Source organism: Furipterus horrens, unplaced genomic scaffold (genome assembly GCF_987537825.1).
Source record: "Furipterus horrens unplaced genomic scaffold, mFurHor1.1.pri manual_scaffold_2, whole genome shotgun sequence".
Lineage (NCBI taxonomy): Eukaryota > Metazoa > Chordata > Mammalia > Chiroptera > Furipteridae > Furipterus > Furipterus horrens.
In genome coordinates, this window is record NW_028327172.1 from 64,453,735 (window position 1) to 64,469,005 (window position 15,271).

A 15,271-nucleotide genomic window follows, 5' to 3' on the forward strand; every position below is an offset into this window, starting at 1 on the left:
TAACAGCTTTTTACCTGTTCTCTTTACCTCCAGCCTGTGCTTCACTTCATCCTCTACCTCGTTGCTATAAGCTAAAATATAAACCTTATCACACTCTATGATTTTACTTTTACAACAGTATCTCAGAGTCCTAAGGATAGAGTTTAATTTGTTTAGATTGGCAGAAAAGCTATTTTATGAAATGTCTCCTACCAACTCTATAGCTTCACTTCCTGATGCTCTTCTACATTTTTTTTTGTCCCTAAATCACAGAAACTTTCCTCTTATATTTCGTAACATATTCTTCCCTTTGCTTAAAACTCATTTACTCTTCATGTTCCCTGGCTAACTCTTGGTTATCTAACAACCTTTATGCTTCCTCGTCCTGTGGTGTATAAAATATGATTCCATAGTACCTTGGGGGTACCTCAATCATAGTATTTGTTGCATACCAGTGCCACCTTTTAGTACTTCACTAGTAGTAGTGAAGGCAGAAATCATGCATTTTATTTTTATTCTCCAGTATAGTAAATAAACCCAGTAAAAGTTGAGTAAATAAATACTTTAACTGGTCAAAGAGAACTTCCAAATATCCTAAATTTCTTTAATTTTCCTCTAATATGAATATTGTGGATAATATACTCATGGACATTTAAACATACTGATATTTATTTATTTATTTGTACCTATTTATATTTTTTAGCTTATACCATATCTCCATATATGAAGGTTTGATAAATATGACATTGGTTAAAGTATAACTCCTTCTTATTTATTCTAAGTGTACATTTTTTTTCTGCTTTATGGGTAACTCCAAACTCTATCATTCTAATAGATAATGTAGCTACCCTCTATTTCATGTTCGCCAAATAATTCATCCCATGATTCTCTGGGTAACTTTTTTCTGCCTTTAGAACATTTAAAGGAGTCACTTTTATTATAGATTTTAGTGATTCTTCCAAAGTGCTTGTCCCTCATGTTATTTGGTAATGTTTCCTCTTATCTTTATTTGGGCAATTTTCCCTATTCTGTCCTTTACTCTCTGTTATTCTGTAAGTTAGTTTAACAGAAATTTTGTGTAATCATCTCTATATGTTTACATCATATTGTTTAAAAAGTATCTAAAGGCTCCTTTTGGGATTTTTTTACCTCTTAAAATTTATTTCAATTTATTTTCTTCATAAAGTCACATTTAACCTATTACCACATCTAAAGTTTAATGGTAAAATGATATAATTTTTTTCTGCTGAGAGTGTTTAATCATTGGTAATCAACTATGCTTGTTGAATGAACAAATGCCTGTTCACTTATTTATCAAAAGATAATTCTAAAATTGAAAAACATGTAGGAAATACAATAGTTTATTTCTTTTATGTGTGTGAATCTTAAAATTAATGGTCTACAAAGCAGTATATTAGACAAGTTACTTGAGGATGTGCTCTGGCAAATGGTATAAGACAAAATGAAAAACGGAATGCTATGGGAGGCAAGAAACTGTGGCTCCAACTCCTAAGAGCAGTAGAGGCAAGTCCCAGAATGCCAATGTGCATTAGGCCTAAAAGGTAACAAGTACCTACCGATGAAGGGAAGAGGTCTTGGAGGCAAAGGGGACTCCCTTGTATAGACACTGAATGAGAGAACACTCATAATGTGGAACACTTTAGAATGTGGTAAAAAATAATAGAAAAATACTGGCAAACAGAAAAGCAAAAAAGAAGTAAAAAATAAAAATAAAAATGTGGTTTTCAGTAATTAATGGAAGTAAACAAAGCACTTTGAGTACTACCAGAGACATCACTAACAATGTTTCTAGGAAAAAATACTTTAAAAAATTCAAGAAATCTATGACAATAATGTGAGTAGGTAGTATAAACTTTGATGTAAAGCATAAATAGGTATACTAAGGCCAAAAAGACCATAATAATACATATTTTAAAATTCATTAATGTATATGTAATGTAATGACCCCCTTAATAAAAGGTGAAATAGAGACAAATGATTGTTTAAAAAAGAAATTTTTATGTCTTTACATAGCATTATAGGATAACAGAAAAATACAACAAATGAAATTGTATTGAGAAATACAATTTAGAATTTTAGAATTTTAAACCAAAAGTTCCCTTTTATATTTCTTACATCAAAGTTCATATAAGTGATTGATGAGATAAGACAGGTAAGGAATTTAAATGTCAAATCCATATATACAGCCCGTTACCAATTATTAGAAAACACAATGGACAAATAATAATTTATTAAACAAAAAATAAATAAGCTAAATAGGAGAGAAGTACTATGTGACAAATACCATAATAATTATTTTTATATACGTTCTCATCTATCCCTCTCTAAAATTACTTTTTGTTCTATATAACAATCCTATAAAATAGACAGTATTAATTCAAATCATAAGAGAGAAGCTGAGACTCAAATAGACTAAATAACTTGCTCTGACTCATGAGGCTAGGACTTTAACCTAGATCTCTGACCCCAAGCCAACAACTCTTTCAACATATGATTATTTTTCTTTATTGAACATTTATTGTCTGCCTTCTATAGGTTTCAGGAGCCAAAAGGTAGGAGAAAAACAGAAGCTCACAAATACAAAACAAAACAAGTTTTATTAAACAATTTCAAGTACACCAGACAGTGGGAGAGTTAATCTAAAACAAAAAATAATGCCAGAAAAAAAATTATAGGCAAACAATTTTGTATTCCCTAAATGGGATTTGCAACATATGCCTAATGATGTACTTAATAAACTCTAGGGCTTTTCTGCCATTTGCATGTTGTAGGAATATGGACAAGGTAGATAAAAACAACAATAAAAAAATGGCGGAACTACTCTGTGTTTAACAAAAAAATCTAATAATTCAAACAAATCTTGAAAAATGTTAAGCAGTAATTAGATGGTTTGCATTTTTACTTTACTTCCCAGCTTATACTAGAAAATATTTTTTTTATGGCAGTCATTTATAAAATTCTTTCCATTATTCACATTTCCCTCCATTTTTCTGACTGGATAAATGAGAATAGCACATCAGGAAAAGTACAGAGAAATGAATAATAAATTAAAATCAAATTATATTCCATTAGAGACTAAATACTAATTGGTAATCTTTTAATTTATCATGAAATGATAAAAAAATAAAGAAGATAATACATTTAATAGTCATTTTAATAAGTGTATATGACACTGTAATCAGAAGTTCTATGAAAAGATAATTATGATCACAGTTAATAATCTAGATACTACACTACTACATTTGTGCTTTAGTAAGAAAAAAGTTATAAAATGTACAAAGTCACATAAATCTTGACCAGATAAACTGTTGTCATGACTTAGGTTTATAAAATACTACAAAGTAAAGAAACTATTAATTTATATTTACCTTGAATTTCTACACTCCAAGAAAATTCAGTTACTTACTTTTTTCTCTGGTTTGACTCCACAAAATATTTACGTGCTCGATTTCGACATATTTTTTGTTGTTGCAGTAATATTTGGCGCTCTTCTTCTAAATTTTTCTCTAGATGGATTTTCATATCTCTAATGATAGCATAAAGTTAAGGACAATGGTTTATGTCTTTAGTGGATGAGTGTTAGTGCTATATGATAAATAAAATTACATCCTCATACTAATGACATAATTTTTGTGGAACAATTAGTATGTGTAAACAGTAGTATTAGTACCTGACCAGCATATGTTTTACGTAAAAAAATTTCTGACTTGGTATTAGAACTAAAGATATATCGCATGTTCCCTAGACAAAAATAAATTACTTTTAGACATCATGAGCCCAGATAAGCAGACTGCATATCATTTCATTCATTGCACAGATATTTAAGTATTGATGAACAAGTTACTATCTTAGGCCTATATATAGGAAAATGAAGGTTATAGTTCACTAATAGTAGATGAATTACACTTTTCAGTAGATTTCAGGATCCTTTCAGTATCAATATTATAAAATAGCTTTTATCATATATTTCAAAACAATCATGTTTATTTGAACTTTTGGGTGTTTGAAACTTTTCTAATGGGAGCTTATTCATTTTCAATTATATTGTTATTTAACTATCTTTATATCATTGACTATAATTTATTTTATCTTCATTTATAAAGTTTTGTACCTCAACACAAACACACCTACACACAGTTACACAGATGTTTTTACTTAAAGTTTCTTTTGAAGGATTTATAAAAATGTAACAAAAAGGGAAGGAATTCTTGTTCTTTGCTAGCACATAAATAGCTAAAGACTTTTCCTGTTCTTGTCTAATATAGTACTATACAGAAAGAGTCAAACTTCAGCAAGCCGGCTGGCTACTAAAAATCACAACATGGCAGTTGGAGTTAAGTGCTAGCTCCTTTCAGGGCACACAAGAGCAACACTGACAGGCGCAGGGTGGGGAACGTTAGGGAGAGAAGTTGCTTTGGTTCAGCTGAGAAGCATACAGGACTATGATGCAGCTGGAGTCAATTCTGTTGTTCTCTGTTCAACAAGTTTTGAGTTCTCAGCATAAGAGCATAAAGAAAATCACAAATGTAGTGTTCGTAATGTTCTGACAATTAGTCTAAAATTTAATCAAATGAATCACTCCATATATACATGTATATATATATTTGTTTATACCCCTGGCTGGTTTGGCTCAGTGGATTGAGCGTCGGCCTGCGAGCTAAGTGTCGCTGGTTCGATCTTCCAGTCAGGGCACATCAGAGAAGGAAAACTCTGACTCCAAAAAACCTCCGCTGCCTTGCGGCATACCTCTTCAGGGGAAAGGCTAAGGGAGTAAACCCCGACAGAAAATCCGGAGCCGGAGTCCCTAAGGCGGTTTGACGTTGTAGTCAACACCGGCAACTCCTGCGGCGTACCTGAAGCCAAGCTGTATTGACTCCGTCTTTCCCTTGGACCCTTCAGCTGCGAAGAGAGGGGGGGTCTGCTGCATGGGCAACAGCAGACCCTCCATATCACCCTGCCCAGGCTCTGTAGCTTCAGCTCCACTGGAGAGGACACTCCAGCGTCATCGCAAGATGTCGATTCAACACGGGAGGAGACAGATACCATGTCACTCCCGAGTCGGACTGCACAGCCATTCTCAGCGGTGCAGATAGACTCTTAAGAAGCTACACCATCGTCTCTCGAGACGGACGGCTGCCGACTGGCGACTGACTGATATATATTTGTTTATATACAAATATGAAAATGTGTATTATACACAACTTTTGCCTGCTGAATTATAAAGAATGCTGCTGCCTTTGCATCTTTTCAAAGTATGATCTTCAAGTATAAAAAATGTTAGATAGTTGGTTAAATTTTTTTTCCTATAAGCTGTACCGTAGAAGATATTTCCATAAGAATCATTGTTAAATACCTATTTAAAAAGGTAATTTTTATATAATTAACATAAAAAAAACAAACCCAAGAATACTATGGGTTGTAGGATTAAGTAGCACATAATGATTATAATTTAAAAGCATAGTCTTATCTATTCCACCTCGTCCTTATCACTCCCTCTCCCAATTTAGTCATTCTCCAATTGGAGCTCACTTAGGTTGTTTTAAATATGTTACTATAACAAACAATTATGTATCATACAACCTATATTCATGCCAAATTTATTAGAGCTATCCTGATTTTCTTCTCTGTAACCTGTTCCATGGCCTTGGCTCAGGCATTCTAAATCTTTTGCCTGGGCTACCTCAGTAGTCTCATCTCTTTACTTCTAAACTTGTCATCCTCTTTGAAACTCCATAAAGTCAGCTAATTGCAAATCTGATTGGTTTTCTCATTCTTTGTAGTTCTCCAAAAGCTCCTATCATCTTTATGATAAATTCCAAATTTCTTGGAATATAATACTTTCTATAATTTTCAACATAATTTCTCAACATTTCCCTGCATGAATCCTATACCATCACAGTAAGATATTTATTAACAGAACATGCTATTATTTCTTGGTACATGCTTGGCTAACTCTGCTCATCCTTTTTGAGTGTAAAGACCAATAATGTTAGTGAGGGAATATGTGAAGGTAACCAAGAATAGGCTATAAACTGGGTAGGAAAGAGAGACAAAATGAGTGCTGGGATAAAAATGGAAGGGGAAAAGACTGGAGATATTTATGAGAAAAAAGAGGCATAGTGTGAGGGTGCCACCAGACAATTCACTTTAGCTAATTTTAATTAGGTGAACATTATAAAATTTTGTTCTTTTAGAGCAGAGTCAAGAAATTCTGACTGAAATAGAAAACTGGATGTCTCTCAGTATTGAATTAATACTTGAAAGTCACATGTAGAAATTTTACCAAGTCACTTGAATTTTTAAAATGTTTTTAGAGGGAGGAAGGGAGGGAAGAAGGGAGGGGGAAAGAGAGAGAGAGAGAGAGAGAGAGAGAGAGAGAGAGAGAGAGAGAGAGAGAGAGAGAGAGAGAGAGAGAGAGAGAGACATTTGTTGTTCAACCTATTTATGCATTCATTGCTTAATTCTTATATGTGCCCTAGCTGGGGATAGAACCCCCAACCTTGGCATATCAGGCGACACTCTAACCAACTGAGCTACCTGGCCAGGGCCAATTGACTTTTTTTAAAAAAAGACTACAGATCTTTCATTTTTTTTCTCATTTAGTCATTCATTCAAATAAATTTGAGCACCTACTTTGTACCAGGTATTCAATGGGAAGCATTACAGACACTAAGAAAGTCCAAATTAATATTTATAAAAGGTGCTTATATGTTTCTTCAACTTGTAACATGGTTTTCTTGATTTAATGTCTGTATTCCTTTATTCTAATATAAATATATATACTCTATATATTTTATGTATACTAGCAAAAATATACATGTAGATATTTCATACACACACATACTAGCAAAGGTTGCTGGATTTTCTCAAAGCCTCTTGGGCATCTATTGAAATGGTTAATTACAGCTTTTTTAAATTTTAATCATATTTTTAGTAATTTACATCTTTATAGGGAGCCATTATTACAATTCTGGAATTGTCTTGTTGGGCACATTCAAGGTACTGCTGAATTTCTTTGATGTCTGTATCAACATTTATGCCACATAAAACTAAAAGAATTCAGTCTACAACCATTTCATTAGTGAAAATGATGGAATATACACTTTGTTAGTGAGCCATTTACATGCTTTTCTATTTTCTAATTTAGAGATACAGTAAATCAGGGTCACTGTAATAGAAGTTTAGTATCCAAGAAAATACAATGTCAAGGGGACAAAATCAGATGCATACAGAGAACAATGTTGCTTATTTCAGAATACATCTTTGAGAGGGCTGGTTCTGGGAAGAAGCAAAGGCAAAAGCCAAAGTGAGTGGGTTAATAGTGAATAGATAAGAAGAACTAGAGATGCTGTTGCAGGCTGCTATTTTGAGAACTTAGCCATAGAGAGAAAACACAGAAGGGCTAGATGCTTGAAGAAAGAATGATCGGAGGAGGAATATTTTAAGATATGTAGCTCTGTACATATGTCTTCTGAGATTTTTATCCCTAGTACCTAGAACTGAGTCTGCCAAAGAGCAGGCACTAAATTAAAATTGTTAACTTGCTCTTAAAATTGCAACGTCCCAGAAGAAGTCGGAGAAAATGTGGATAAAATGGGGTTAACTTAGGAAGATAACTCCATTGCATGACAAGATGAAAGAAGGTGATTATACAACACCATCCCTGCTAACCCAGCCCTTTGAGAATAGAAAGGTTAAATGCTAATTATAATCACATTCTCTGGAGGAATAAACATGATTTACAAATTTTGAAAATAAAAACCCCCAGTCGTTCAATTTTCTACAATGTAACCAACAGCTGCATCCAAGGTGGGAAAGGTCAGAGAGAATCCGGCGTGAAGCAGCCAGGCCCTTGGCTTCTCATTTTCTCTCTGCTGTCTCTTTGGCAACAGACTGGGCAAAGCATGGAAAACAAAACAAAATACTCAACTGTGCACGGCTTTAGCAGTTCTGGTAAATGAATTAGCGATGTGTTAGGTTAACTGTTAAAACGTACTTTTTCAAGATAAACGTTTTACTTATTTGTGGACTTCTCTCCAAGCATGATCAATCATGAATTAAAGGACATATGACATAATTCTCGAAGGCAATACAACAATCTCCATAGAACACACAGTTTACGTATTTTAAAATTCGCAAAAAATTTACATCGAAGTTGAAGAATGGGTGTGGGATAACAAAGTGGCGAGGGAAGCGGTCATACGATAAAATGGAGTAACTTCATTTCTAAGGACGAGCAACGACAGTGCTAAAGCAAATACCCGCACTAAGATGACCGGTTAGTTTCTATTACCTTCCGTCCGTGGTAAAGGGAATCTAACGAAAAAAAAAAAGATGGGCCCTGCTTCCAACACGCTGCCCCGGGAGCCACGCTGCGAAGGAAGGATACAGGTAAGCGCCAGGTCGGTGACGCCTCCCGCTCAAACGAGGGTTGAGGGGGGCTTGGTCGCGGGTGTCCGAGGAGTCGGTGCCCAGTCCCGCGACAGCGCTCCGGGCTCCGGCCCTCCCTGTCAGCATCCTTCACTTCAGCGCCGCCTCCGGGCTCTCCCCTAGCGCCTCCCTCATAGCAGCTCCTGCTTCCTCCTCTTCCTCCTCTGTCCCTCCCTACACTCCGTCCCTCACGCCCTCACTCACGGGCGCGGAAGGAATGACCGCGGCAGCTCGGATTCGCACTCAGCGGCGCTAGCGGCTAGGATGGCAACGGCAGCTGCGGCCGCGTACTCGCCTGGCAATGGGACAGGTGGCGGCAGCAACGCTGCCACCGCCATCTTGACAACCAACCAACGGCGCGTCCTTCGCGACAGAAACCAGGGAGGAGGGGCGGGGCTGGGCTGGGAGGGCGGAGCTGGAGGGGCGGGGCCTCCAATTGGAGGCTCCGGCAGCCCTGCTGGCTCCAAGCGCCCTCCTGGCGGCGGGTGGGAACCCTGGCGTGTCCAGGTACCTGAGTCTTTGCAGGAGTGGAGACTTCAGTTGTGCGTTAGAACCCGACTCAGTCCTACTTCCCTTTTTATGAGGATGTTTTCGTGGGCGTATTGAGAGTGATGAAAAACAGCGAGTTGCGAAATCCTCAGAGACACCCACGTGGGGTTTCTGAAGTGATTGTCTTGGGCACAATTCAGGGTAGGATTTGTTGTTTACCGAATCCTGTTGTGGGGTCTGAGTTGTGAGTCTTTCTGGGACATCACTCTTCTCTTTTAAAAAAGCTTCTGAAGTGGAAATTTCCTTTCTGCATTCTCTCACCGACTCCATGATACTTCTACCATTTCCTCTGCAGTCGTCTTCCAGGACATTTCCCCGATTTAAAAGTCTTATATTTCAAAGACTCTTAGTGGTGTCTGCCAGATTCTGGAAATAGACCATCACAGTATCGGTGGCCTGGAAAGAAGTCCAGATTTAACACAGCAATCTCCGGGGAAGATATGCCAAAAGAGATCATATTGAAATTGTTGCAGAGGGTATGGAAAATTGAATGGATTTTCGAGCCATCAGTTTAATGACAATGTAAGTGAAAATTTGAAAAAAAGGCTAAAATTTTCGTTTGGAGCCCATTGTAAAAGTACATATAAATTCTGACTATTTCAACCAGGGGTTTTTGTTTGTTTTGTTGAAAAAATTCCCAGATTGGAAGCAGAATGTACAGAAAAGGTCATTCACCCATCATTCAAATGTTTCTGCCTTTGTGAACCAATTTGTTCATTTTTAGAGTTCAAATAATAAACTTTTCCAGTTGAAACTATTTAAAATGGAGTTTTTGCAAAGTTGGATGCAATGACCAAATTGAAATGTGTTCCGGTGACTGAAATTTTAAAGTGCAAGAACAAATCCAGTTTTGATTTAAAACACATAAGGCCCCTTCAGAGCAATGCCAAGAGCATATAATATTTAATTTTTGCAAAAAAAGGCTAAATGTGTACACTTGGAGAATTAACTACCTTGGCAAGTTTTTACCTGGCCTGGCCACAGGCATTGACCTTGATTCTATTCCCATTGGTATTATCACAAGTCTGTCTCTCTATGGCCAATTAGAGCGAGAGAGAGAGAGAGAGAGAGGATGGAGGGAGAGAGAGAAAGAGAGAGGACGGAGGGAGAGAGAGAAAGAGAACAAGGTGAAAATAAAAGGAAAGAAGGTTGTGGTTGCTGTTTGGAGTATTTAGGCATGCATGTTTGGCCTTCCTGAAAACCTAGCTTTTACTTTATTATTAGTTTATATCTCATAACTCCTAGGAACCTTACTGCTTTGTTGCATGGTAGATTAGCATTAAGAGGCATGATTTGGTTGCCTACAAATATTTCCTCATATAAACATTCTTCATTCATATGTTACCTTACAATAACCAAGAACATAAATTTTAAACACAGTGTTGCCAACTTTTTAAAATAAAATACAGAAACTGATTTTTGACCTTTAACTTATTTCTTTATTCAAAATATTAAGCAGGTTTTCCACATTTTATTTAAGTTATATAGTCCTAGATTCTAAAAAAGGCTTTAAGATTAGATACATGTATAATAAAAAGATAATTTGAATTATTTATAAATTTATCTCTTGACAGGAAAGGCAAATATGATTAAAACATAAAAAATATACTAAAATCTTTATGTTTTCTTAGAAGAGACATTCCTATTAAGTCGTATCGGCAGCCGTCCATCTCGAGAGACGATGGTGTAGCTTCTTAAGAGTCTATCTGCACCGCTGAGAATGGCTGTGCAGTCCGACTCGGGAGTGACACGGTATCTGTCTCCTCCCGTGTTGAATCGACATCTTGCGATGACGCTGGAGTGTCCTCTCCAGTGAAGCTGAAGCTACAGAGCCTGGGCAGGGTGATATGGAGGGTCTGCTGTTGCCCATGCAGCAGACCCCCCCTCTCTTCGCAGCTGAAGGGTCCAAGGGAAAGACGGAGTCAATACAGCTTGGCTTCAGGTGCGCCGCAGGAGTTGCCGGTGTTGACTACAACGTCAAACCGCCTTAGGGACTCCGGCTCCGGATTTTCTGTCGGGGTTTACTCCCTTAGCCTTTCCCCTGAAGAGGTATGCCGCAAGGCAGCGGAGGTTTTTTGGAGTCAGAGTTTTCCTTCTCTGATGTGCCCTGACTGGAAGATCGAACCAGCGACACTTAGCTCGCAGGCCGACGCTCAATCCACTGAGCCAAACCAGCCAGGTGTTCCTATTAAATAGAATGCTTAATTCTCTCACACTCCAAAACCATAAATTAATTCGTTTCTTTAATTAAGGAAATACACCCTAAGTATGTGCCAAGCACTTTCTTGGTGCTGGGGATACAGTAGTGAACAAAACTTCCAAGTCTCTATGCTCATGAAGCTTTTATTTATATTTCCTTCCACTCATGTAGGGAAAAGTATTATCAGGAAAAATGGAGTAGTGTAAGGAGACAGAGATGGATGTCACTTCTATTTTAGGTAGTGTGCTCAGGGACGTCCTCTGAGAAAGGGAAATTAGGACAGAGGTCTAAATGAAGAAAGGAGGTTGCCATTCAAATATCTGAATGAAGAATATTATAGGCATAGGGTGCTGTAAATGCAAAAGGCTTTGAGGGCAGTGTTTTAATGATGTGTTTAAAGAACAGCAATAAGACCACTGTATCTAGAACAGAGTAAGGTAGGCATATTGTACTAGTATATGAGATTGGAGAAGTGCATGGGGGATGTATTTCAGATTTGGTGGGGATGTATAGGGTATGCAAGAAATTAATATAAAATCAACTTCCAATGGGGGGAATGCCATTGAAGAATTTTCAGTAGGAGAGTAGTATGATCTAATTTAACCTTTAAGAAGGATCACTCTAGCTGCTATGGGGAAATTTAGACTATAGTTGATAAGACTAGACATAACGAGGCTAGTTTGAATGTTTTTATAGTTGGCTAGATGAGAGATTATGGTAGTAATGGGAGTGGCAAGAAGTGTTCAAAATTTTAACCTTGAGCCAGTAAGATGTGTTAATGAATGGTTGTGGTAAGTGAGAGGGAAATAAAAGTCAAATGTGACTCAGATTTGGAACTGGAACAAGCGGATAAAAGGTATTGCCTTTCACTAAGATAGGGAGGGTTAAGCTGAAGGTGGGAGAAGGAATAAGATTTAGGCTTCAAATGCAAAATGTGAGATGCTTATTAGAACACTCAACTTCATTTATTTATTTTATTTTATTTTTTCTTTTTTTTAATATGTTTTATGATTATACTGTTACAGTTGTCCCAATTTCCCTTCCATCTGCTCCCCTCCAGCCGGTGGCCCCCCTCCCTCCAGTTGTCCCCCCTTTTAGTCCATGTCCATTGGTTGTGCATATAGTTCTTCTCAACCTCTTCCTGTCTATTCCAGTCCCTCCTACTATGCTTCTTAATTCCTGTACCATCTCCCTCCCTTTCCCCCTTCCCCCTCCCTGCTGACCTCCCCCCAATATGTTCCCCATACCTATAGTTCTTTTTCCACTCTCGTTGCCTATTTAGTTTGCCTTTGTTTCGATTCCCTAGCTTCTGTTGTTGGTTCTTGTGATGCAGTTTTCATTTTAATGTTCATAGTTTTGATCCTCTTTCTCCTAAACAAGTCCCTTTAACATTTCATGTAACAGTGGTTTGGATCTAATGAACTCCTTCAGTTTCACTTTGTCCTGGAAGCACTTTCTCTGCCCTTGTATTCTGAATGACAGCTTCGCTGGATAGAGTATTCGTGGTTGTAGGTTTTGGATTTTCATTACTTTGAATATTTTTTGCCAGTCCCTTCTTGCCTGCAGGGTCTCCCTTGAGAAGTCAGCTGATAGTCTAATTGGGACCCCTTTTGTACATGATTCTTTTCTTCTCTCTTGCTGCTTTTAAGATTCTCTCTTTATCTTTTATTTTTGACCATTTGATTATAATGTGTCTTGGAATGGTTTTTCCTGGGTCCAGTTTTTCTGGAACTCTCTGTGCTTCCTGGATCTGTAAGTCTATTTCCTTCCCCAAGTTCAGGAAGTTCTGCTTTATTATATTTTCACATAATTTTTCAACTTCTAGTTCTTCTTCTTTGCCCTCTGGCAATCCTATAATCCGTATGTTCAATCTCTTATAGCTGTCCCAGAGGTTTCTGAGCCTCTCCTCACTTTCCTTACTTTCTGTTTCCTCTTTCCGCAATAGTTGACTGTTTCTTCCCTATGTTCTGGTTTTTTGATTTGATCTCTGGATTTTATTTCCTCACCACTTGTCTCGTATGTGTTTTTGTTCGTTTCAGTATGAGTGGCTTTCAATCCTTTTTTGTCTTGTTCCAAATCTTTTGTTAATTCTGTAAGCCACCAATTAACTATAGCTTTGAATTGAGCCTCTGAAAGGTTTCTTATTTGTTCGTCTGTCAGATTCTTCATCTGCTGCCTGGTGAGCTGCGTCATCAGGATTTCTATAGTTGTCTGCCTCATTTTGACAGATTTGTGTTTTGCCTCGCTTTCTCGGTAGGCTGTAGGGGGCGGAGCCCCGTGTACTCATCACTACCCGGCTACCGGCGGTGATCCACAACCTTTTTTGCTGTGCTGTGGCACTTTGAGTGGGGGCTGGGGTCCAAGATCGATTCCTGCCATTATTCTCCGCTGAGAGACTGGGATCCGTCCTCCCACCCTCTGCGGCTCACTGTCTGAGGCAATGGGGGGACTGCCTTTCCAAGTGTTGGGGTTTTGAGCTGTCTGGGCTCGACTGCAGCTGGGATTGCTCCCCCTGTTGCTGTCCCCGCTGCTACTGCAAACAGCAGTGCCCGATTTCGTCCCTCCTACCCGTTCGACGAGCACCGCTGGTTTATAACTTTGTATGTTGGGCTTCCGTGTAGTTTTATTTTCTGGAATTTCTAGTTATCTTTTGTTTTGAGGTAGTTGTATTCCTTTCTAGTTGTAGAGGGAGACCGAGCGTGTCAGTCTAAGCCTCCATCTTGGCCAGAAGTCTCCATTTATTTATTTTAAAGTATATTTTATTGATTAAGCTGTTACAGTTGTCCCAATTTCTTTTCCCTTTGCTCCCCTCCATCCACTGTCCCCCCTCCACCCACTGTCCCCCCTCTCTCCAGCAATCCCACCCCACTTAGTTCATGTCTGTGGATTGTGCATATAAGTTCTTTAGCTTTGCCCTTTCCTGTACTATTTTTAACACCCCCCCATCTATTCTGCACCCTCCTACTATGCTTCTTAATCCCTGCACCATTTCCCCCTTCTCTCCCTTCCCCCTCCCAGCTGACATTCCTCCACATGCTCCCCATATCTATGATTCTGTTCCCACTTTGGTTGCTTAGTTTGTTTTGGTTTTTTAGATTCTGTTGTTTATAGTTGTTATTTTGTTGTCATTTTAGTGTTCACAGTTTTGATATTTCTTTTTCTTAAGTAAGTCCCTTTAACATTTCATATATAATGGTTTGGTGATGATGAGCTCCTTTAGCTTGACCTTGTCTGGGAAGCACTTTACCTACCCTTGCGTTCTAAATGATAGCTTTGCTGGATAGAATAATCTAGGTTGTAGGTCCTTGCTTTTCAACACTTTGAATACTTCTTGCCTGCAAAGTTCCTTTTGAGAAATCAGCTGATATTCTTTTTTTAAAAAATGTATTTTATTGATTATATTGTTACAATAGTTCCAATTTTCTCCCCTTTACTACCCTCCACCCAGCATCTCCCTCCCCCAGCAATCCCCCCCAAGTTCATACCCATGGTTCAGCTGATATTCTTATAGGCACCCCTTTGTAGGTAACTCTCTACTTTTCTCTTGCTGCTTTTACAATTCTCTATTTTTAACTTTTAGCATTTTAATTATGATGTGTCTTGGTGTGGTCCTCCTTGGGTATAGCTTGTTTGGGACTCTCTGTGCCTCCTGGACTTGTATGTATATTTCCTTTGACAAATTAGGGAAGTTTCCTTCATTATTTTTTCACATAAGTTTTCAGTTTCTTGCTCTTCCTCTTCTCCTTCTGGCACTCCTATGATTTGGATATTGGCACGTTTAAAGTTGTCACAGAGGTTCCTAAGCCTCTCCTTAAAAAAAAAATTCTTGTTTCCTCCTTCTGTACTGGTTGACTATTTATTTCTCCCTTATGTTCCAATTTGTTGATTTGAATCCTGGTTTCCTTCCCTTCACCACTGGTTTCATGTGGGTTCCCTTGTTTCATTCAGCATAGCCTTCATTTCTTCCCTTATGCCTTTGTTATGCTTACCTTTGTTTGTCAAGTCTGTGAGCACCATTATCGCTAGTGTTTTGAACTATGAGTATGTTTGGTTGGCTACCTCCTCATTGCTGAGTTCTCCCACTGGAACCTT

At 38.0% G+C, this 15,271-nt stretch overlaps 1 protein-coding gene across 2 annotated transcripts in view; it reads right to left on the reverse strand.

Annotated features, from left to right (window-relative positions):
• CEP126 (centrosomal protein 126) overlaps positions 1-8,755 on the reverse strand; it is an 85,981-nt gene extending 77,226 nt beyond the window's left edge. For both annotated transcript variants that reach the window (XM_090267827.1, XM_090267826.1), the window contains exons 1-2: positions 8,390-8,755; positions 3,407-3,526 (exon numbers count right to left, since the gene is read on the reverse strand). In XM_090267827.1, the coding sequence (XP_090123953.1) occupies positions 3,407-3,526; positions 8,390-8,517 (248 nt within the window). In that variant the 5' untranslated portion in view covers positions 8,518-8,755. The remainder of the gene's footprint in view (positions 1-3,406; positions 3,527-8,389) is intronic.
• Positions 8,756-15,271: the final 6,516 nt, after the last annotated feature.